This window comes from Phyllobates terribilis, unplaced genomic scaffold (assembly GCF_046119375.1).
Source record: "Phyllobates terribilis strain yellow unplaced genomic scaffold, ASM4611937v1 Scaffold_2__4_contigs__length_985480577, whole genome shotgun sequence".
Taxonomy (NCBI): Eukaryota; Metazoa; Chordata; class Amphibia; order Anura; family Dendrobatidae; genus Phyllobates; species Phyllobates terribilis.
In genome coordinates, this window is record NW_027362762.1 from 94,964,924 (window position 1) to 94,989,678 (window position 24,755).

Here is a 24,755-nt window from a genome sequence, read left to right on the forward strand (position 1 = left end):
GTGGGAGAATTCTCCTGATTGTTTAAAAGCCGGCGGGCGGTAAAAAGCCGCCGGCTTTTAAACAATCACACAGCCCCATACTGCTTCCCCGCAGCCTCCCACCCCGATCCCCCGCTCCCCTCGCCACCTCCCATCCCGATCGTAAGTTAGGACCGGGCGGGGAGTGCAGCACAAAGGAGCGGGGAGCGAAGGACCCGGGCGGGGAAGCCGGCAGTGAAAAGACTTCACCGCCGGCTTTCCCGTTCTGTGCTGCGCTTTCCCGCCGGTTATTTCAAATGAACAGCTGAGGTATCAGGTGATGCCGATCAGCTGTTCATTTGAAGTCGCCGCGGTGCCCTCAGAGGGTTCATGTGAGTTCATGCTTGACTGCATTGCATGAACTCACATGAACTTTCCCACGGTCTCACAGGTCAGCCTCACCTCCCAGACCCGTCATGATTGGTGTGTGCGGGTGTCTGTGCGTGTGTCTGCGAGTGTGTGTGGGGTGTCTGTGCGATGTCTGCGGGTGTCTGTGAGATGTCTGCGAGTGTGTGCGGGTGTGCGCGGTGTCTGTGCGATGTGTCTGTGCGATGTGTCTGTGCGATGTGTCTGTGCGATGTGTCTGTGCGATGTGTCTGTGCGATGTGTCTGTGCGATGTGTCTGTGCGATGTGTCTGTGCGATGTGTCTGTGCGATGTGTCTGTGCGATGTGTCTGTGCGATGTGTCTGTGCGATGTGTCTGTGCGATGTGTCTGTGCGATGTGTCTGTGCGATGTGTCTGTGCGATGTGTCTGTGCGATGTGTCTGTGCGATGTGTCTGTGCGATGTGTCTGTGCGATGTGTCTGTGCGATGTGTCTGTGCGATGTGTCTGTGCGATGTGTCTGTGCGATGTGTCTGTGCGATGTGTCTGTGCGATGTGTCTGTGCGATGTGTCTGTGCGATGTGTCTGTGCGATGTGTCTGTGCGATGTGTCTGTGCAATGTGTCTGTGCAATGTGTCTGTGCAATGTGTCTGTGCAATGTGTCTGTGCAATGTGTCTGTGCAGTGTGTCTGTGCAATGTGTCTGTGCAATGTGTCTGTGCGGTGTGTCTGTGCGGTGTGTCTGTGCAATGTGTCTGTGCAATGTGTCTGTGCAATGTGTCTGTGCAGTGTGTCTGTGCAATGTGTCTGTGCGGTGTGTCTGTGCGGTGTGTCTGTGCGGTGTGTCTGTGCAATGTGTCTGTGCAATGTGTCTGTGCAGTGTGTCTGTGCAATGTGTCTGTGCAATGTGTCTGTGCGGTGTGTCTGTGCGGTGTGTCTGTGCAATGTGTCTGTGCAATGTGTCTGTGCAATGTGTCTGTGCAGTGTGTCTGTGCAATGTGTCTGTGCGGTGTGTCTGTGCGGTGTGTCTGTGCGGTGTGTCTGTGCAATGTGTCTGTGCAATGTGTCTGTGCAATGTGTCTGTGCAGTGTGTCTGTGCAATGTGTCTGTGCGGTGTGTCTGTGCGGTGTGTCTGTGCAATGTGTCTGTGCAATGTGTCTGTGCAATGTGTCTGTGCGGTGTGTCTGTGCGGTGTGTCTGTGCGGTGTGTCTGTGTGATGTGTCTGTGCGATGTCTGGGGGTGTGTGCGGTGTCTGTGCGATGTGTGCGGTGTCTGTGCGATGTGTGCGGTGTCTGTGCGATGTGTGCGGTGTCTGTGCGATGTCTGCGGGTGTGCGCGGTGTCTGTGCGATGTGTGCGGGTGTGTGCGTGCAGGCAGACATAGGCCGATGTGACACTACTACTCCCATCGGCCTATGTCTGTCCCCCGTCCACTCGTGCCAGCAGGATCAGCTCGATGGGAGCAGTAGTTCCCATCAGCCTGATCCTGCTATATAAATTGCCCTTCTGTGTCCCCAATAAATGTTAAATACATGTCATTGGTGGCCAGTGGTTACCTACAATAAATTAGTTCATACATTACCTGTACCTGCCGATCACCACCTAAAATAAAGTAAAAAATAAAAAACTACACCTATACTCACCTAGACACCTAATTCCCCGAAGCCATCGATCTCATGTAATAAAATATAAAATAATAAACCACAACCTTATCCTTACCCCTCCGTAGTAGTCCACGAGTGTCCCACGAAGATCTCCAGTTTAGAGCAGCCACATAGAATGTGACCGCTCTGAACCGCCGCTGCCGCTAGAATGACGGAGCCGTAAAGCAGCCCCGTCATTGCATAAGCGGGTTCGCCGGAGTTCAGGCAGCGCTGCTCCGGTTAGCTCCTTTACGGCCCTGCTGTATCATGAGAAATTCCCACGGTACAACAGTGCCGTAAAGGAGGTCTCCGGAGCTGCGCTGCCTGAATGCACTCCGGTGACCTCAGTCAGTGGCTCCCGCTGCCGGGAGCGGACGTGTTCCCGGCAGTGTGAGCTTACAGCAGCCATGCACAGCTGTCACCATCTCCAGATGTGACAGCTGTGCATGGGAGATCAGCGCAGGAACGTGGACAGATAACTATTTTTTATTTAGTAAACTAAGAATTAAATAAAATGGTGTGGTTTATTTCAAATAAATTATTTTTTTCTTGGTGTAGCGTGTGTTTTTTCTTTTTAACACTTTGTAGGTTAGTAATGGGGGTGTCTTATAGACGCCCATCATTACTAACCTGGGCTTCATGGCAGCTGGCGCTGACATGAACCCCAGCCCTATTACCCCCTGCCACCGCACCAGGGCAGCGTGGAAGAGCGAGGCTAAGTGCCAGAATTGGCGCATCCTATGGATGCGCCATTTCTGGGGCGGCTGACGGCTGGTGTTTCTAGCCTGGGAGGGGGCCAATATTCATTGCACCCTTCATGGGCTATTAATATCAGCCCCCAGCTGTCTGCCTAGCCTTTGCTAGCTATTAAAATAGGGGGGACCCCACGTCATTTTTTGGGGGGGTCCCCCATTTTAATAGCTAGTAAAGGCTAGGTATTCAGCTGGGGGCTGATATTAGTAGCCTGGGAAGCTCCGTGGGTATTACCCCCTTCCCAGGCTTCAAACATCTGCCCCAGCTGTCTGCTTAACCTCCGCTAGAGACTAAAATTAAGGGGAACCCCACGCCAATTTTTTTTTAAATAAATCCTTTATTTTAACACTAAATGACAAGTACAGTAAGCAACACTGTCACTGTACTTCATATATATGTGACTGACATGTTTCTATCTATCTAATCTACCATATGTATGATTCTCTATTCCTTCTATTCTAAATTGTCGGGTACAGATGCTGAATTGCCGGCTGGCTTTCTTAAAGAGACGGTGCATGAAAACACTATTATTTTTTTAAATAAATCCTTTACACTAAATGACAAGTACAGTAAGCAACACTGTCACTGTACTTCATATATATGTGACTGACATGTTTCTATCTATCTAATCTATGTATGATTCTCTATTCCTTCTATTCTAAATTGTCGGGTACAGATGCTGAATTGCCGGCCGGCTTTTTTAAAGAGACGGTGCACGAAAACACTATTATATTTTTTAATAAATCCTTTACACTAAATGACAAGTACAGTAAGCAACACTGTCACTGTACTTCATATATATGTGACTGACATGTTTCTATCTATCTAATCTATGTGTGAAGCTCTATTCTTTCTGTTGTAAATTGTCGGGTAGCGGTGTATGCCGCTGATGAAAATGGATGATAGTAATGTTTTTGTTGTATGCCTTATGTTTATGAGTGACAGTTTTCCTGCTATATACCTGCATGTCATAAGAATTTAAATTAAAAAAGGACCATGTTAAATTCAAATCTGTTTTTTTTAAATTTTTACCGGTGTTTGGTATGCGTTGGAAAAGGGGTAGTCTTATACGGTGAATATATCCTAAACTCTATATTTTAACAGGAAAGTAGGGGGGGTCGTCTTATACACCAGGTCGTCTTATACGCCGGAATATACGGTAGGCGTAATAATAATAATAATATTAGCAAATACCTCCGATTACAAATGTAGTATAGTTCTTCAGATTCGCTATGTCGCTTACCCCATGTGCAGGGCATTGCAGTAGCTTAGGTATACATAGTTACTACCACTAAGAGCTAACTGTCACTATGAGTGGTCGTAACCATGGATACCTAAGCTACTGCAATGCCCTGCACATGGGGTAAGCGACACAGTGAATCTGAAGAACTATACTACATTTGTAATCGGAGGTATTTGCTAATATTATTATTATTATTACACCTACTACATATTGGGATAGGATCTTTGAGATGGGAATACACCTCTAAGCCTTAGGTGCTTTGAGCTGCATAAAATCATGGAACTCGCGTATCGTTGAAGAAAGAGCTTTCAAGGTTTCTATTAGCAAATGTATTCACAATTGAGAGGATAGAGGTAACATCATACCGGTGGTCTCCGTCCATGACTTGTCTTGACAGCCTGCTGAAATGCCGCATCGTTATCTAAATCCTTAAAAGACAGAGAGAGAAAGAGAAATTTTAAAAAAAAAATGTTGTTCTATTATTTCAGAGTTTCAGTACTTTTGCTGCCATTTACTTTTTCACAATTATCATATGCCATTATATAATTACCATCTATACCAACCACATTCTAAAATATAGCGATTATAATATTTTGGTTTCAGATGTGCAGCCAGAAATATAGCATTTTTTTTTTTTTTACCTTTTACCTGCTCTTTACTGGAAATACATTGCAGCATTATCAGGAACTCCTGCTGTGATCTGTCAGCAAGATCAAACCCCTAAACTACATACTGGGTCTTAGAAATGTAAATCTATTGACACCTCTATATTCTCTATCTGATGCTGTATCTCCAAGTAATTAGCTTTATCATTCATATGCAAATTAGGCATTAAGTGCTGTAAACAAGGCAGCATGCATAAAGGGGGTGTCCACTACTCAGACAACACCTTCTCAATTACTTTATTCCCCCTCATGTAAAATAAACACATCCTGTACTCAATGGCAGTGTCCAGTCTCCTGGGGCTCCAGTGACAGTGTTATGTTACATGAGCCCTGCAGCCAATCAGCAGCAACAGCTCTCACTTGTTTCGGCTGAAAAATGTGAGCGAATGGGCCCATTAGCGGCCATAACAATGTCATGCGAGTCCCAGCGCCGACACCACTGGAACAGCACCAGAGGTGACTAAAGGCTGTTTTTCCATTACATAAATATAATAATTGAGAAGTGGTTGTCCGAGCAGTGGATAACCCATTTAAAGGATTATTCCCAACTTGTATATTCGGGATTCTGCACAGTCTTCTGCTTCTTTGTCTCAGAGAGCTGGACTCTCCCTTGAGTGACAGTTCTGGTCCAACAGCTTTGTCTTTCTGCTCAGCTTATCCAGCTACAGTAATACATTATGTATGGTATGTTCCAGCTTCTTCTTATCACCATCTTTCTATTTAGAGATAACAGGGTCTTTGAAAAAGATCAAGACTCAGGGAAAGTGAGAGCAGTGATTAAGAGTACAAAGGGGCAAGGGGTGGATTAGGAAAACAGGTCAGAAGCTGAGAGGGGAGGGAGGTGAGCAGCTAACTTCTGTACAGCAATCAATAGGCTGGAGAGAGGAGGCCGGGATCTCAGCGGTTAATTCCTCTACTGGACTGTAACTACTGTGAATACTGGCAAAACCTACAAAAGACAAAAAATATCTCTCATACCCTACCATCATTATATATAAATGTAAAGCAAAGTTGCATATGACATATAGGGTAATTAGTGAACTATTTTTGATCAAAAAAAGTATACAAGCCGTCCCACCAGCGACAAGGTGACCCCAAATTGGGACGGTACCTACTCTGTCTATATTAAAAACCTTACTGTATATCAAAGTTGAAGTAATGCATATAAAAGGGTAGACAAATAGAACCGGGTCAAAAATAGTTCACTAAGTACCCTATATGTCATATGCAACTTTGCTTTACATTTATATATAATGATGGTAGGGTATGAGAGATATTTTTTGTCTTTTGTAGGTTTTGCTTCTTTTTGCTAGTGTGAACATGCTCCTATTTCTTGCATGTCTACCATCTTAGACCTCAGTTCACATTGCTTGGTTTTTTGTCTTGTTTGCATTCTGTGCAAATTAAGGGTGTGGCATCCCCCTTGTTGAGCTGATTAGTATATATGTAGCTTACCACGGGCCTAGGTGGTCTGATATTGGGACCCGGTCCTATTTGTCTACGCTTTTATATGCATTACTTCAACTTTGATATACAGTAAGGTTTTTAATATAGACAGTGTAGGTACCGTCCCAATTTAGGGTCACCTTGTCGCTGGTGGGACGGCTTGTATACTTTTTTTGATCAAAAATAGTTCACTAAGTACCCTATATTTAATATGCAACTTTGCTTTACATTTATATATAATGATGGTAGGGTATGAGAGATATTTTTTGTCTTTTGTAGGTTTTGCTTCTTTTTGCTAGTGTGAACATGCTCCTATTTCTTGCATGTGTACCATCTTAAACCTCAGTTCACATTGCTTGTTTTTTTACTGTGAATACTGGGCCAGGCTCTAGTGGTTGGTTTCCTTGACAATAAGCAGTACACCATGTAAGATAAAAGCTTCCATAGCAGAAGATTTGCAGCAGATAGAAAAAGCAAGTCAATCGCAAACTTGCTTATTTCCATTTTGTCTAACAAACTAAAACAAGAATACTCCCTTAAAGAGTCTCTGCTGTCTTCCCCAGTTATTTTCTCACCCAGTATCAGCCTTTTTATCTTGATCTATAGCTCAGTGATTGATCCTGCCCACTTTCCCCACAGAAGTCTCTGCTGAAGGACATAAAGATTGTTAATCTCTGACCCTCAGTCATTCCCCAGCTATAAATGAAAGCCATGTGTTCTGTCAAGGATTCCTACATCACTGTTTTCTTCAGGAACATGCAGATACCCTTACTGTCTGTCAGTGCAGGAGTAAGACTATCAACAGGTTTAATGATGCTTTAAAAGGAGTCTGTCAGCACAGAATGACCATCAATCCAAGCCCAGGCATTTCTTGTACCATTCCACCTACTTGTCTTTCATCTATCTCTGTCCCGCTCTTCATTGTCTGACTGATCTTAGGTCACGAGGGAACACATAGATGAAAAACAAGTGGGTGGGACTGACCTGTTTGGCCATGCCAAGAGTGCTTGGTTTGAACAGTCATTCTGTGCTGACAGACTCCCATTATCTAGTGAAGGCTACTTTACTTCACCGTGTTGTTAGCAGGGTTTTCCCAGAAACAGACTTTTCTAGAACTCCGGAAGAAGCGAGGCGAAACAGCATTGGGGTAGTGGGACACGGAGCCTGAGAGCTCTTAGGTGGCGCATTAACTATAGGTAACTTTACCCTTACATGTTTTGTATTGTATGTATGCTACTTTGAGGTAATATTGAACCTGTGAACACTTTAGGATAGCAGTTTGAGTAGGGATAAGTATACCCCTTATTATAGCACAGCACTGGCACTTTAGGATCTAATATCCTTGGCTTTTCCTAGATGTGGATCTCTATACCATGTTTTTTGGTTGTTCAGATATTTTGTGTGTCCTTGTAGAGGTTTTCCCTGTCATTTTTAATATATAACTTTTATGCATTTATTCAATAAACATTTAATGTTTTAATATATTTGCTTGAATCTCTTCTTAGGGTATGTGCACACGATGCAGAAATGAAGCAGAAAATTTCTGCATCATTTCTGCATCTCCCTGGCAGAAAAAACGCATGCAGATTGTGCATGCGTTTTTCCTGCGGAATACATGCGGATCCACATGCGTTTCTGCATGCAGATTGACAAGCGCTTTCCAGGCGATAGCATCACTTGGAAAGTGCTTGACAACTAGGTCACACTATATAAATCCATGCAACCGGCATGGATTTATATAGTGTGACCCGAGAAAGTGTATATACTTACCTCCGATGGCCCGCGCTGTCCTGCTTTACACTCCGTTCTCCCGGCTGCCGGCAACTTTGAATTGAAAGACCTGCCGACGTCAGCGTCACGTGACCCGTCACATGACTCTGACGTCAGAGTAGGTCCTTCAACTCACTGCAAGTGCCGGGAACCAAGCAGGAGCGCTGCGCGGGCCGACAGATGGTAAATATATATATATTTTTTATTTTATTCTTGTTTTACAGCTTTTTTAATGGTACCTGGGTGTGGATGAGAGTCTCCTCTTCTCCACACTCGGGTACCATCCGCACATTAGAACGCGCCAATAACGCCAGTACAGATGCAGCCTTGCGGAATTGGCGCGTTCTAATGCAAGTCAACGGCGGCGAAAACGCCGCGTTTACGCAAAATTAATTGACATGCTGCGGATTTTTGAGCGCAGCGTTTACGCTGCAGAAATATCCGCATCATGGGCACAGCACATGCGGATTTCAATTGGGGAACATTGCTTCCCTTCTACCATGCGCTTTTAATGCGTTTCCGCGGCGTTTACGCAACTGCAAAAACGCTGTGAACTCAGCCTTACTCTGGGATATGAGTGTACTTCTCCCAGGTTTTTTGGGGAATATATTTTATAGAACATGGACTAGTGATCCGAGGTGAACCCCAACCAATTAGGTTTTGACAATACAGTGGCATGTAAAAGTATGGGCACCTCTGGTCAAAATCTTTTACATTTTAAAAATTACAAAAATGACAGTGGGCCAATGCAAAAGTTTGGGCACCTTGCATGGTTAGTAACCTACTACTGAAGATTTTTTATATATACATTGCAACAGAAGATAAATAGAAAAAAATAACCCAACACAACCCCAGTCTAACCTCGGTGTCATAGGTTGGGTTGTAATCATTGTAACCAGAATATAAATCCTCTTCATCCTCCTCCGTTGCCAGATGAACATGTCGCATTGTGCAGCAACTGGGGGACCTGGAAAACTGTACAATAACAAGAAAGGTAAAATGCAAATGATTTCTAACACATCCTTAAAAATTACAGCTAATGGAAGGCAGATAATAAAGGACAGCTTTTTTAAGGCCTCATTCACACAGTGAAAACTATATAAAAGTTCTGCACACTATGTCCAATCAGTGCTGACCCTGCCGGGCTCTGTGGGGACACACCTCATTGCCAATAGAAAGGTAACACCTAGTTGGAAAATGATTCATATCATTAGAGGAAGGAATACTAGAAGAATAGAAAAACACAGAGCTCTAAGATAAGATGCTCCAGAATAAGTTATTTCACAGGGAATATAAGGGTATGTTCCTAAATGATTTTTTGAGATGGTTTTAAAGTGGATAAACTTCAAATACTTTTTGATGTGAATTGTGAAACGGATCTGCTTGAAAGTCATGTAAAAAACTAAGTGGGATTATACCCTAAGGATTTACTAAAACAGACAAGTCTCTGGAGGACTCAGTGTGACTACGGGGCGGCAGAAGAAATGTGCAGTCATCTACAGAAATATTGTAGAAAATCGCGGCACTGCTGGAAATAGGTGCGCAAGTAGAGTCCAAAACCATTCAATAGAAAATAAAACTTGGCACTCGGAGGGATATATTTTATAATATGTAATTGCAGTCCCTCCAACACGGGTACAAACGTTTCGGTCCTCATGACCTTCATCAATGTAAACCGACTGCTATGGATATACTGTAGGTCTAGGTAAGGGCAGGAAGGACACAGTGTCCAATGGATAGACAGGATCCAGTAGAGGCATAGATGCTGCGACAGGCGTGGAACGCGGTATCCGTCGCTGGTTCCTGATGGTGCCATATATACATATTGAGATGTGATTTTTGTTTTTCAAAAATGGAAAATTGTGGCATTTATGGTCTGTCAATAAAAAAAAATAACATAAGACCTGATTTTTTATGCCCATAACTTTTTATTGCCTACTACTTACCATTCCCCGCATGCAAATGTTGTTGCATTTGTTTTCCTCCTTAAAACCTTGATGTTCTGGCATATACTGTATGTACATGTTTTTAATACATTTATAACAAAAGTTGTTATTTTATGTGGCTATGCTTACACCTAATGTTTTGGTTATATATTGGAGTACTCCACTGTTGATTACATTGGGAGGGCGTTTATATGTGATTGGACATGCTCTCAACCAAATCACATTTTTGTGTTACATGAATTTTGCCTTAGTCTGCTCTCAGATTGGGTACAAAAAACCCGATGACAAATTCTCTTTAATATGCAGAAATAGGGCTATGTAACATAATGGAGGTGATTTGGGAAGGGGGATTAAGACACCTGACAGGTTCCCTTTAAGATCAGCTAAAAATAAACTTTCATAAACTTAGGCACAGTCAGCCTGATGCTTTTAACTGCACCACCAGCCTCCATGGCCCAGGTCTGATGCTCTCGTGCTTTCAGATGTGGACAGGGCTCAGTGTGGCCCTCTCAGTACACAGCCCCGCACACGTCAGGCTGCGATGCTCTGCGTGTCCTGACACCGTTCTCAGTACACAGCCCTGCACAGGCCCCAGCGTCAGCACCCGGCGCACCTGGGCAAGTGCCGGGGCCCTGAGCAGGCGGGGGGGGCCCACTCACCATCGGGCACCCTGGCGTGCTATGGGACCCGTGAGAGGAGCAGTGCCGGTGTCAGCAGCCCGCCCCCCACCCTCCGCTTGCTCAGGGCCCCGGCACAATACTTACCTCTCCCCATGCCTCCACAGCAGCTCTGGTGTCTTCCGCGGCTGCTCCACTGTGACGTCTTAGGTCAGAGGGCGTGGTGACGTCTTTATAGAGCGGGAAGACGCCGGCGACGCTGAGGAGTCCGGAGCAGCGGCAGCAGGTGAGAAGTGAAGTGAGTATTTGATTTTGATATGGGGCATTACATGGCGGGGGGGAACAAGTGACATCCTGTATGGGGCATTATATGGGGGGGGGGAACAAGTGACATCCTGCATGGGGCATTATATGGGGGGGAACAAGTGACATCCTACATGGGGCATTATATGGGGGGGGGTGACATGCTGCATGGGGCATTATAAGGGGGAGGGCGACATCCTGCATGGGGCATTATAAGGAAGGGGGGTGACATCCTGCATGGAGCATTATATGATGGCCAGTATTCTGTAAGGAGCATTATGTGGGGGCCAGTATTCACTATGGAGCGTTATATGGGGACCAGTATCCTGTATGGAGCGTTATATGGGGACCAGTATCCTGTATGGAGCGTTATATGGGGACCAGTATCCTGTATGGAGCGTTATATGGGGACCAGTATCCTGTATGGAGCGTTATATGGGGACCAGTATCCTGTATGGAGCGTTATATGGGGACCAGTATCCTGTATGGAGCGTTATATGGGGACCAGTATCCTGTATGGAGCGTTATATGGGGACCATTATTCTGTATGGAGCGTTATATGGGGACCAGTGTCCTGTATGGAGCGTTATATGGGGACCATTATTCTGTATGGAGCAATATATGGGGCGCATAATACTGTATGGAGGACTATACTGTCCGGTCTGCACTGTGAGGAGGATTCGTCGGTTTCTGAGCTATTGTAGAATTTACAATAGATATCGCTCATGTAATGTAAGAAGTGAAATCTTTGGCATTGTACTATATATATATATATATATATATATATATATATATATATATATATATATATATATATATATATATATATATATATATATATATATATATATTTCTCTGTGGTATCTGTGCATCATGAATCGTGGTATGTGTTAAAGGGGCCCACTGAGACTCTTTTGCCCAGGGCCCACAAAAACCTGGAGGCGGCCCTGGCCCCGCACATATCAGGCTGCGATGCTCTGCGTGTCCTGACACCGTTCTCAGTACACAGCCCCGCACACATCAGGCTGCGATGCTCTGCGTGTCCTGACACCGTTCTCAGTACACAGCCCCGCACACATCAGGCTGCGATGCTCTGCGTGTCCTGACACCGTTCTCAGTACACAGCCCCGCACACATCAGGCTGCGATGCTCTGCGTGTCCTGACGCCGTTCTCAGTACACAGCCCCGCACACATCAGGCTGCGATGCTCTGCGTGTCCTGACGCCGTTCTCAGTACACAGCCCCGCACACATCAGGCTGCGATGCTCTGCGTGTCCTGACGCCGTTCTCAGTACACAGCCCCGCACACATCAGGCTGCGATGCTCTGCGTGTCCTGACACCGTTCTCAGTACACAGCCCCGCACACATCAGGCTGCGATGCTCTGCGTGTCCTGACACCGTTCTCAGTACACAGCCCCGCACACATCAGGCTGCGATGCTCTGCGTGTCCTGACACCGTTCTCAGTACACAGCCCCGCACACATCAGGCTGCGATGCTCTGCGTGTCCTGACACCGTTCTCAGTACACAGCCCCGCACACATCAGGCTGCGATGCTCTGCGTGTCCTGACACCGTTCTCAGTACACAGCCCCGCACACGTCAGGCTGCGATGCTCTGCGTGTTCTTGTACCTTTTTCAGTAGTGACACTCCCCATGTGCACCCATACCCCGCTCGTCCTATCTAGGATCAGCGTTAGGGTGGGCTCCCAGGCCCTGCAGCTCTGGAGGTGCCCAGACCCAGCCGGCTGCCATCACCCCCTGGCATGGGCAGACCCTTACAGATCATTGCCCCTTCCTCCTGCTTCCACCCTTCATGTACTGCTGTCCTACTGATCAGGCAGAGGATCACAATGGAGAAGGCAGCACAGCTTTCTTTATGAAGGCCCTCAGCAGCACATGACAAGCCCTGCACAGAATGTAACATGAGCCCTCCTAGACTGGTAGTACTACAAAACCCAGCCAGACCTCCAAGCAATGTCCCGCTCTCCGCCGCTGTTCCTATTACCTCAGAGTCCGCGCCCGGTGCAGACGTCAGTTTTTGTTGATGCCAAGCAAAGCTCCAAGGCGATGATCCCCAGCATGCCCTGCGTACTGTATCATAGCGCTCTGATTGGTCAGCCCTGGATCACGTGATTCTGACCTTACGGAGCCCTCTAGTTGCTGGGCAACCGTGGAAGCAAACTGAAAGAACCAATAAAGCGAGAGGAGGCGGGGAAAGAATGGGAGCACGCGGGTCCTATGGTGTCTGGCTCAGGTAGAGTAAGTGGGCGGGGCTGCGCTTCACTTTCCCGCTTTCGTTTAGGGTCTGCACATGCGCTGTGTAGTTTTCTGCAGGGCACCTGGAGCAGTGGAGGGATGTACCTCATGGCCAGGCCTGCTGCCTGCTGCGCCCCTTCACCTGTATGCAGAGGACCAGCGCAGTGTCCACAACCCCTATTCATTTCTATCAGAGATAATGTGATTCTCCTGCTCAGTACCGATACGGTGACACCAAACTTGGATAGTTTTTTTGTTATTATTTTGGTGACTTAATAACAATTGCCGTATCTACGACAAATGGCTTTCTATTGCTTTCACCAGGAAGGTGCGGTGACCCAAAAAATGCCAATTCTGCCATATTTTATTATATATTTTTTACAACGTTTACCCGACGGGTTAAATAATGTAACACTTGGATTTGCTGAACTTTTCCAGATGCAGTGATGCCAAATATGATTATTTTAAATTTCTTTATTTTTAAATTGGTAAAACTAGATTATTCAAACTTGTGGGTTTTTTGTTTTTTTTCTTTTAAATTTTCTCTTGATTTTTCATTCCACTTGTACTATATCCTGCAATACTTTTGCTGTGAATCCTATCCTGTGACTATACTTTACAGGAGCACTAAGATGGTGGCCATATTGGCCTGCTGCTGGCTGCCATGGCAACCCGTCAGCACCCCATGATCACATCGCAGGGGGCACCTGAATGGATGCCACACCAGGATTTTTAACGCTGTGGTTAGAGGTAGGTGCCAGCAGAATATCACACGGTACCTGGCCTGCATAGTGTGGGATCAGCTCCTGAACCTGTTCCATGACTAGGGATGAGCGGACTTGTGGAAGTTCGGGTTCTGGTAACCGAATAAACTTTAGTTGAAAGTTCGGTTTGTACCAGAACTGTTCCCGGACCGGATCCGAACTTTGGAGCTGGAAAATCTCTCTCGCACTCACTTTCCCTCACCAGCTGTAAATCTAGGAGACTTTCAGAGTTCAGTACCGGACACTAGGCGACCGGTACCAACCCAAAACTTTACAGTTCAGGTTCGCTCATTTCTATCCATGACGTTATAGTATGTTATGGAGCAGGAGGTTAAAAACTGAGGGAAAGAAACCTTTAAATCACAATTAGTACATAGTATTTATATTCAATCTGTTTTATTAAACATCAGTTAAGCATTAAAGAAGTTGTCCACTACTTTATATTATTCCCCAGTGTATCCCCCCGGGGCCCCTAAGAATTTTTGTAAATACCTTCCGTTGCAGATAATGCCTGTGAGTGGCGCTATTGGTGGCCCTTCACAGGCATCACGTGACCCCGCGCTGACGTCACGACAAGTGAGGCGTGACTCAGCGCTGGGGTCACCGCGGTAGCTGCTGGGTTGTGGGCTGGGTCCCCCCCCCACCCCAGTCATACCCAGCATCCACCGCGCGCTTTCCCATTGAATGGGGAGAGGCAGAGCGCGCAGTGGATGCCGGGTGTGACGTGCGGGGGTAACCCTGCCCACAGCCTGGCATCCACCGTGGAACGCAGAAGAGAGAGACCCCCGGCTGCTGCCAGCACTTGTGACATCAGCGGATGTCAGAGACGGCTGCAGCCGGAGGTCACGTGATGCCTGTGAGCGGCCACCGATAGCACCGCTCACAGGCAGTACCTGCAACGGAAGGTATTTACAAGAAGTCTTAGGGGTCCTGGGGGGGATACATTGGGGGATTGTAATCTAAAGTAGTGGACAACTCCTTTGATTATTAATCATTTTACATTTTGCAAATCAAGAAAAATATATTGTATTCAATTTTGAAGAAACTATAACAAAATAGAATTATAGAAAAATGTCCAAAGTTCAAATGGGATCACTTTTTTTCAAATAGTTAAAATGGTAGTATATTGAACAATATAATATTTGTAAGGTAACCGCCTATAAGAGAATCATATGTTGAGGAAAATTCTATATTTTATCTGAAAAGCACATATAAGAAGAGAAAAGAATGGAGAGAAGAAAAGGCAAAGGGTCAAGGGGGAGGTCCTTATAATAATCTTTAATAATAATCTTTATTTTTATATAGCGCTAACATATTCCGCAGCACTTTACATACATTATTGTCGCTGTCCCCATCGGGGCTCACAATCTACATTCCCTATCAGTATGTCTTTGGAGTGTGGGAGGAAACCGGAGAACCCAGAGGAAACCCACACAAACACGGGGAGAACATAAACTCCTTGCAGATGTTGTCCTTGGTGGGATTTGAACCCAGGACCACTGAGCCACCGTGCCGCCTTATGCCTGCGTGACTAATTATGAACGCAATCACATGTATCTGTTGAAACTATTAGAACAGGGTAAGAAAATCAGATGAGTCCTGGAACAGAATCCATCTGCTCCAAACCCTTCTAAATTTATCATTGGTTCCATTACATTCTGCAGACAACTCTTCCATTCTGCATAGATTCACCATTTCCTTGTACCAATCTAATATGTTATTTATTTATTTTACTCACTTATATAGCGTCATTAATTCCGCAGCGCTTTCAAATACATTATGTTAGGGGGGGTTTAAGTTCCCAAAACCATGGAATTACCGTCCGTGCCGCTGTTAAGCAAAATCAAAGTAAATCCTTCTTTTGTACACCTATTGAGGAAGGGAGGATTGATAATATAATGCCTCATGCAGGATGTCACCTCTCCCCCCATATAATGCCCTATGCAGAATGTCACCTCCTCCTCATATAATGCCCTATGCAGGATGTCACCTCTCTCCCACTTATAATGCCCCATGCAGGATATCACCTCTCCTCCCATATAATGCCCTATGCAGAATGTCACCTCCCCCTCATATAATGCCCTATGCAGAATGTCACCTCCCCCTCATATAATGCCCTATGCAGCATGTCCCCTCTCCCCCCCATATGATGCCCCATGCAGGATGTCCCCTCTCCCCCCCCCCATATAAAGCCCCATGCAGGATGTCACCTCCCCCCCCCTATATAATTCCCCATGCAGGATGTCACTTGTCCCCACCCCATATAATGCCCCATGCAGGATGTCACTTGTCCCCCCCCATATAATGCCCCATGCAGGTTGTCACTTGTTCCCCCCCCCCATATAATGCCCCATGCAGGATGTCACTTGTTCCCCCCATATAATGCCCCATGCAGAATATCACTTGTTCCCCCCCACCATATAATGCCCCATGCCTCCATACATATAAAAAAAAAAAAAAATCAAATACCTCACTTCTCCTCACCTGCTGCCGCTGCTCCGGACCCCTCACCTGCGTCGGCGTCTTCCCGCTCTGCGCTGCCTGTGACGGCTCAGGAGAGGGCGCGGTGTAAAGACGTCACCGCACCCTCTGACCTGAGAAGTCACTGTGCAGCAGCCGCGGAAGAGACCGGAGCTGTTGCGGAGACATGGGGAGAGGTAAGTATTGTGCCTGGGGCCCTGAGCAAGCAGGGGGGGAGCGGGCGCTGACACCGGCACCGCACCGCTCACGGGTCCGAAAGCGCGCTGGGGTGCCCGATGGTGAGTGGGCCCCCACCCTGCTCAGAGCCCCGGCACTTGCCCGGGTGCTGACGCCGGCCCTGAGTGCCAGCATTAGTGAGCTTATGTGTGAAGAGGAACCCTTTTGCCCACTCAAGAGGGGATAAACTAACCCCCAAATCCCTCTCCCATGCTCGCTGAAATGCCAGTTTCTCCGTTCCCTCCTCTCTGCCCAATCTCTCATATATCATAGAGATAGCATGAGTCGGGCCACTTTCCTGAAGGAACATGTTTTCAAAGAAGGTGTAGTTTGAGAATGAATTCACGTTAGGATTGTGTGCTGCTAGAAAGGATCACATTTGAAAATATTCGAACCACTTGATTTTAACATTTAGGGATTTTGTTTGTAAAGATACAAAAGTAGGTATCATGCCATTTTCCAAAATCTGAAACAATTGGGTGTCCTCCACTGCCCTCCGACCGAGGAAAGATCCGGGTAGGAAGGAAGGGTTATAGAATATTGATGTGAGTGGGCTAATAGTTCTACCTGGAAACATATTTTTCCTCAGAGAGTGCCATGTTTTAAGTGTTTCCCTAGTTTGATTGCATTTGGCCAAGGTCACTGAGTCTTCTTGGCACCATGGTAAATGTCGTAAAGGGACTTCTGAGCCCTCCTGTTCCACCCCTACCCATTGTTTACAGTCGGCATGAAAGTGCCAATCTAAAATCCTCGTCAAGGCAGAAGCATGAAAGTACCTCTAGGAATTCGGAAAGCCTGCTCCTCCTAATGATTTGTGACGAGAGAGAACCCGTATGTTTATGCTGGGTTTAATCTTACCCCAAATTAATTTGATTAAAGCTGATTTTAGTTTATGAAAAAAGCTATGAGGTGGAGAGATCGGAACTGATTGAAAAATATATAAAAAACGAGGTAATATATCCATTTTGATGGCATTCATTCTTCCAAACCAAGATAGCTTCAGTTTGCCATATTTCAATAAATCTCCATATGTTCTGTGCAATAAAGCTTGATGATTAAGCTTAAATAATTTATTAGGGTCCGAGGGATTATGAACCCCTAAATATTTCAATGATTCTTTCTGCCATTTAAATGGGAATTTAGTCATAACTTGTGAGATTTCAGTCTGTGGAATAGATATACTCAAGGCCTCTGTTTTAGAGTAATTGACTTTAAAGTTACTAACTGCTCAAAATCTATCAAATTCTTTTAGGATCATTGGAAATTATATTTGTGGTTGGGATATGTAAAGAAGCAAATCGTCTGCATAAATAGCTGCTTTATAAGACTTAGATCCCACTTTGTATCCATGAATATTACTATTGTTTCTGAGGGCATTGGCCAAATGCTCCATTACCACTACATGTCCCCATTGTTATAAGGGGCACCCTTGTCTTGTTCCATTGTTAATTGCCAATGGGGCTGAAGAAGAATTGTTTACTCTTACCCATGCTGATGGGTTTTTATACAAGGCCATTATTTTCTGTAGGTAACAAGGGCTGAAGCCTATCTGTTTCAAGCCTTCCTCATTAAACCCCCAGCGAATAGTACATAGTATTTAACAGACCTGAAAATAAATACTGATCCAACCCCATCTGTAACAATATAGATCCCAAGCCAGAATCCTCCTCTAGTCAGACCCTCCCCATATACAAACTCAAGCCACCATCCACCCACCTGTATACATTAACCTTGTGTACATATCATACAAACACGAGACAGGATCACCTGTCAGTAGTGCATCTACTGTATATCGGACTGAGTGTTCAGATACTAGCCCCTTGACCCTGTCGTTTTGTCTGCTCCCACGCACCTTAGTCAGGGATGTCTGGCCTCTGCTCAGTCTTAGAATTGTGATGCTAGTCACTACTCATGGACGTGCCATGAGGCAGGTTAGTCAAAAGGTCCGGGGTCAGTATTAAAAAGGGCTCGTAATAGGCAAAGGGAAAAGAAAAAAGTGTAGTCAGATCACAGTCCGAGGTCCGAGTATCAGGAAGGCAGCGGATAAAGACAAAGGGGTAAGTCAAATGGATGGTCAAAGGTAAATCCAAGGTCGGCAATGGAGATCAGAATACAACTCAGAGCACAGAGCAAACATACACACCACTTGAGCAAAACTACAATTGGCATTGGTCTGACCATTATTAGAGTGCTAAATAGCCCTTTAATCACCCAGAACGGACGAAACCTGGAGGAGATCCAACAGATCCAGCCAAACAGGATGGCTGAGCTGTCAGTCACAATACTCACGCCTCAGCCTCAGATTGGGCGGTTGACCTGTCAATCCAATGTCACTCAGCATGCCCTCGATTCCATAGGGCAACAGAGCTGTCATTCACAACGTCCATAGGACACAGTGACTGGTGAAATCGTGACAAGAATATTGTCTATGGGGTGATAAGTAGGTGGGGCATCTGGCAGCCTTTTCAGGTCTTCTGGGAATCTCACTCTTTTTTTTGCAGTCTCCTCAACATTTCAGTAGGTTTGCAAACTAGCAGAAGTATAACTTAAAAGTGGGGTCCTGGATCAAAACTTTTAACAGGATAGGCTTAGTTTGTAATAAACGTGGTCTTATAGATTCATTTGGGGAACCTCAATTTACTCAACCTTAGAGGACCTGCGGCCATAGCTGTGTAGCATAGCCCCCACCAGTACCATTGGACACACTGTTAGCGAGAGGCCATTTACCCCTAGAGCTTATATCAGGGCCAGTGTGAGGCACAAACATACCAACTTTAAAGGAGTTATCTGGGACTGTTTTTTCTACTGTGGGCCTAAGAACTAACAGGCAGATAGTTGCTAATTACCTGCCTGTTGTATAAACCTAAACGGTTATATATTAGCTGGAAGCGCAAAACACAGCAAACCTACAAAGAATACTTCCATACAAAAACTCATTTAAATAGTTAATCTTTATTTGTATACAAAGAAATTATAAAAACAGGTAAAAAAGATATACTGCAGAATGAAAACAGCTTGGATACAAAACCTATGTGTGTCACATGCATAGAATAAATTCAGATTAAATACCATATAAATATGTTCACTTATATGCAGAGAGACATATATGCACACACATGCCCCCTTAATATATACAGGTAAATATAAATAAACCAATATAAATACGACATCAGTAGAGAAAAAGCATGTATATTAATGGAGATTGTAACTCCGATATGTAGAAGAAGATCACTTGAACATTTTGCCTAGGTAATTTAATTTGGTAAACAAAAATGCAAATGTAAGTATAAATAAATTCTAAGGCAACCACAAGTGCTTCTTGGTAAAGCAGATGAATACAGTTATATGAAAAAGTTTGGGCACCCCTATTAATCTTAAGCTTAATGTTTTATAAAAATTGGTGTTTTTGCAACAGCTATTTCAGTTTGATATATATGTAATAACTGTTGGACACAGTAATGTTTCTGCCTTGAAATGAGGTTTATTGTACTAACAGAAAATGTGCAATCTGCATTCAAACAGAATTTGACAGGTGCATAAGTATGGGCACCTCACCAGAAAAGTGATCCTCCTTTTGCAAAAATAACAGCCTCTAGTCGCTTCCTGTAGCTTTTAATGATTTCCTGGATCCTGGATGAAGGTATTTTTGACCATTCCTGTTTACAAAACAATTCCAGTTCAGTTAAGTTTGATGGTCGCCGAGCATGGACAGCCCTCTTCAAATGATCCCACAGATGTTCAATGATATTCTGGTCTGGGGACTGGGATGGCCATTCCAGAACATTGTAATTGTTCCTCTGCATGAATGCCTGAGTAGATTTGGAGCGGTGTTTTGGATCATTGTCTTGCTGAAAGATCCATCCCCTGCGTAACTTCAACTTTATCACTGATTCTTGAACATTATTGTCAAGAATCTGCTGATACTGAGTGGAATCCATGCGTCCCTCAACTTTAACAAGATTCCCGGTGCCGGCATTGGCCACACAGCCCCAAAGCATGATGGAACCTCCACCAAATTTTACTGTGGGTAGCAAGTGTTTTTCTTGGAATGCTGTGTTTTTTTGCCGCCATGCATAACGCCTTTTTATATGACCAAACAACTCAATCTTGGTTTCATCAGTCCACAGGACCTTCTTCCAAAAATAAATTGGCTTCTCCAAATGTGCTTTTGCATACCTCAGCCGCCTGTTTGTAGCGTGCTTGCAGAAACGGCTTCTTTCGCATCACTCTCCCATACAGCTTCTCCTTGTGCAAAGTGCGTTGTATAGTTGACCGATGCACAGTGACACTATCTGCAGCAAGTTGATGCTGCAGCTCTCTGGAGGTGGTCTGAGGATTGTCCTTGACTGATCTCACCATTCTTCTTCTCTGCCTTTCTGATGTTTTTCTTGGCCTGCCACTTCTGGCCTTAACAAGAACTGTCCCTGTGTTCTTCCATTTCCTTACTATGTTCCTCACAGTGGAAACTGCCAGGTTAAATCTCTGAGACAGCTTTTTGTATCCTTCCCCTGAACAACTATGTTGAATAATCTTTGTTTTCAGATCATTTGACAGTTGTTTTGAGGAGCCCATGATGCCACTCTTCAGAGGAGATTCAAACAGGAGAACAACTTGCAAGTGGCCACTTTAAGTAGCTTTTCTCATGATTGCATACACCTGGCTATGAAGTTCAAAGCTCAATGAGGTTACAAAACCAAAAAAAGTGCTTTAGTAAGTCAGTAAAAAGTAGGTAGGAGTATTTAAAACAAGAAAATGATAAGGGTGCCCATACTTATGCACCTGTCAAATTTTGTTTGAATGCAGATTGCACATTTTCTGCTAGTACAATAAACCTTATTTCAAGGCAGAAACATTACTGTGTCCAACAGTTATTACATATATCAAACTGAAATAGCTGTTGCAAAAACACCAATTTTTATAAAACATTAAGCTTAAGATTCATAGGGGTGCCCAAACTTTTTCATATAACTGTACATGCTTTTTCTCTACTGATGTCGTATTTATATTTACCTGTATATATTAAGGGGGCATGTGTGTGCATATGTCTCTCTCCATATAAGTGAACATATTTATATGGTATTTAATCTGAATTTATTCTATGCATGTGACACACATAGGTTTTGTATCCAAGCTGTTTTCATTCTGCAGTATATCTTTTTTACCTGTTTTTATAATTTCTTTGTATACAAATAAAGATTAACTATTTAAATGAGTTTTTGTATGGACGTATTCTTTGTAGGGTTACCTGCCTGTTGTGCCCGGCGCCGATCTTTGCCAGCACAGAGCGGTCACAGACCGCTCCTGACGGCGATTCAGCAGCTTTCACTGACATCATGTCAACCGAGCAGCGGCTTCTCATCCGATCTGCTCTGTCGATGGGCGTGACTGTTGATGTCATGCTGATTGACAACCGGCTCAGCCTAACCCTGCAGAAAGTCCGCTGTCAAGCAGCACGACATCAGCAGTCACGCCCATCGACAGAGCAGCACGGAAGAGGAACAGATGCTCTGTTGATATGTAGCAGATGAATGACCACTCCGTTTGGGCACCGGATAGTTAGCAACTACCTGCCTGTTAGTTCTTAGACCCATAGTAAAAAAAAAATAATAATCTTGGATAATCCCTTTAACAGTAAATCTATAGATAGCTGTGAATCACTGATTAGGACTGCCCACATGGCTCATAAGTACAGAAAGAGCAAACATTTAGATGATGGTGTGCATAGATTGTCTGAATGAAGCCGGACCCTGGACACATTTTCTACAGGATTGATTTATTGACACATTTTTTCATCAAAAGAATACAATAATTTCCTGACTAATTTCTACAATCAGAAAATAAAAGTAGATGCACAGTTTACAGGAAGGTATTGCTATACCTGCACTGCAAGGACTTGACCTAAAATTGACCCACTATCACAGTGTGGATGTTATGCCCATGTGACATTGTTGTCACTTTGTTGTGGGTTTGATATCTGCAAGGAGTTTGTATGTTCTCCCCGTGTTTGCGTGGGTTTCCTCCGGGTTCTCCGGTTTCCTCCCACACTACAAAGACATACTTATAGGGAATGTAGATTGTGAGCCCCCAATGGGGACAGTTCCAATAACATCTGTAAAGCGCTGTGAAATTAATGGCGCTATATAAGTGAGTAAGATAAATAAATATAAAAACTCAATGCTAAGCTAAGCAAAGTTGTGACCTCAGTGACAGTATGTGCAGCTTGTGCTGGATCTTTTTGCAGCAGGGGACTTTTGCATTAAGTTTCAGCATGGTTATTACCATAACTGTCCTCTGGCCAGTTCCTTTATCACTTCAGTAATTCTGTTACTCTGTGAAAGAGTTTAGTGCTGGTGTCTGTGGGTCATTTTCTGTGTGAGTTACTTTTTAGGTTACTAACTACAGGAAATTTCTCTCCAGAAAAGAAACAGTAGTAGCGAGGTAGTGGTTTGGTGTAGTAGCCATAGAGCAATAAGCATTCCAGAGGAAGGAACGAGGGTGATCGCTTATTTACTCTGTTGCTCCCTTTTCTAAATTGTATATGGAAATGTGGGGCAGTCACAGCTGACGTACATGACTGGCTTTCGGCAGATATAAGCCTAAAAGTGCACACAGCTTAGCTGTTAACCAAAAACTAAAGCTGGCCATGCACATTAGATTTATGTCAGGCCAAACTTTCCAATAGTGGCAGGTCTGGCCGACTGTCTAATGTGTCTGCAGTTGCTGGCCAAATTATGGTTGGGAGAGATGTTGATTAGGCATGTCCGATTGCAGACTGACGATCACATTTTTCTCCCGGAGGTAAGCTGCCGGAGGTGTTAGTCGGCAGCTTTCTCTTAGCGAACACAGAAGCTCTCAGCCGAACAAGCACTCCTGCATTCGGGAGAGTTAGAAACCCAAGAGAAAGAAGAAAGAACGCCGAACATGAGGTCATAAGGTCCAAGGCATGAATGGAAAAATAGAAAATTCTTTATTAATAAGTAATTGATTACATGGTGGCACAACAAAACGGATGCCCACACTACATAAAATGCATGAAATAAATACAAAAGTAGTTAAAATTGTATAGCCTGAACCACCAAAAAAACATATACATGGGTAAAGGGGAAATCCTGTGGTAGGGCTAGCATAGCAAGTCAGACTAACAGACTTGCACATCCCTAATTGATCCCCGTCCATACACCTATATATAAATAATTGTGTTTTGTACTTGTATATATATACTGACTGTATCCCCATATTTAGAATGACGTCCATTTTGGCCGGAGCCGTGCAGTGTACATCTTGCGCAATGTATGCATTCCGTGAGCAACCGCTCGAGGATCCATACGGCTGCGAGAGATGTGAGCATATCGTGCACTTGGAAGCCCAAATTCTGGATCTAAGTGCTCAGATAGCGGTACTGAGGAGCATCGACAACATGGAACGGAGTTGGCTGCTCACCGAGCAGACACTCAATGGGTCAATACTGGGGGTGGAGCATAGAGGGGAAGTGCAGGCTGAACAGGCAGGGAGCTGGATAACAGTTAGGAGGGATAGAGGGAAGAAGTATAGGAAGGCTGGTTCAGAACCGGCATTATTGGAGCACGACAGATCCTCTGACCGCCGGGGGAGTGTATGCTCCAGTAATGAGGGGGAGGGGGGAAGTGTAGGGCAGGCAAGACAGGTTCTGGTAGTGGGTGACTCTATTATTAGGGGGACAGACAGGGCAATCTGTCACAAAGACCGGGATCGCCGAACGGTGTGCTGCCTCCCTGGCGCTCGAGTCCGGCACATCGCGGATCGGGTTGACAGGTTACTGGGTGGGGCTGGCGAAGACCCAGCGGTCATGGTCCACATCGGCACCAATGACAAAGTGAGTGGTAGATGGAGGGTCCTTAAAAATGATTTCAGGGACCTAGGTAGGAAGCTTAGGGCAAGGACCTCCAAGGTAGTTTTCTCAGAAATATTACCAATCCCGCGAGCCACACAGGAGCGCCAACGGGAAGTTAGGGAGGTGAATAAGTGGCTAAAGAGTTGGTGCAAGGCAGAAGGGTTTGGGTTCATGGAGAACTGGGCCGACTTCGCGGTCGGCTACAGGCTCTACCGTAGGGACGGGCTGCACCTCAATGGGGAGGGTGCAGCGGTGCTGGGGAAGAAGATGGCTAATAGGTTGGAGGAGTTTTTATACTAGAGACGGGGGGGGGAAACCAAGGAAATAGGTGGGATGTGAGGCAAGCAAGGGGGAAGGGGAGAAGTGAATATAATGAGGGTGGAGAGGGGGGTGGGGATAGTACAGTTAGATCGTTAGAGAAGAATAGGATGCTAAATAACC

At 44.9% G+C, this 24,755-nt stretch overlaps 1 protein-coding gene across 2 annotated transcripts in view; it reads right to left on the reverse strand.

Moving 5' to 3' along the window:
• IFT88 (intraflagellar transport 88) overlaps positions 1 to 12,883 on the reverse strand; it is a 95,347-nt gene extending 82,464 nt beyond the window's left edge. Inside the window, exons 1-3 of one of the 2 annotated variants that reach the window (XM_073662369.1) lie at positions 12,733 to 12,883; positions 8,722 to 8,835; positions 4,345 to 4,407 (exon numbers count right to left, since the gene is read on the reverse strand). In XM_073662369.1, coding sequence (XP_073518470.1) covers positions 4,345 to 4,407; positions 8,722 to 8,808 — 150 coding nt within the window. In that variant the 5' untranslated portion in view covers positions 8,809 to 8,835; positions 12,733 to 12,883. Of the gene's footprint in view, positions 1 to 4,344; positions 4,408 to 8,721; positions 8,836 to 12,692 lie in introns of both variants that reach the window. The other variant, XM_073662374.1, reaches the window with a different exon arrangement.
• Between the last annotated feature and the right edge of the window lie 11,872 nt (positions 12,884 to 24,755).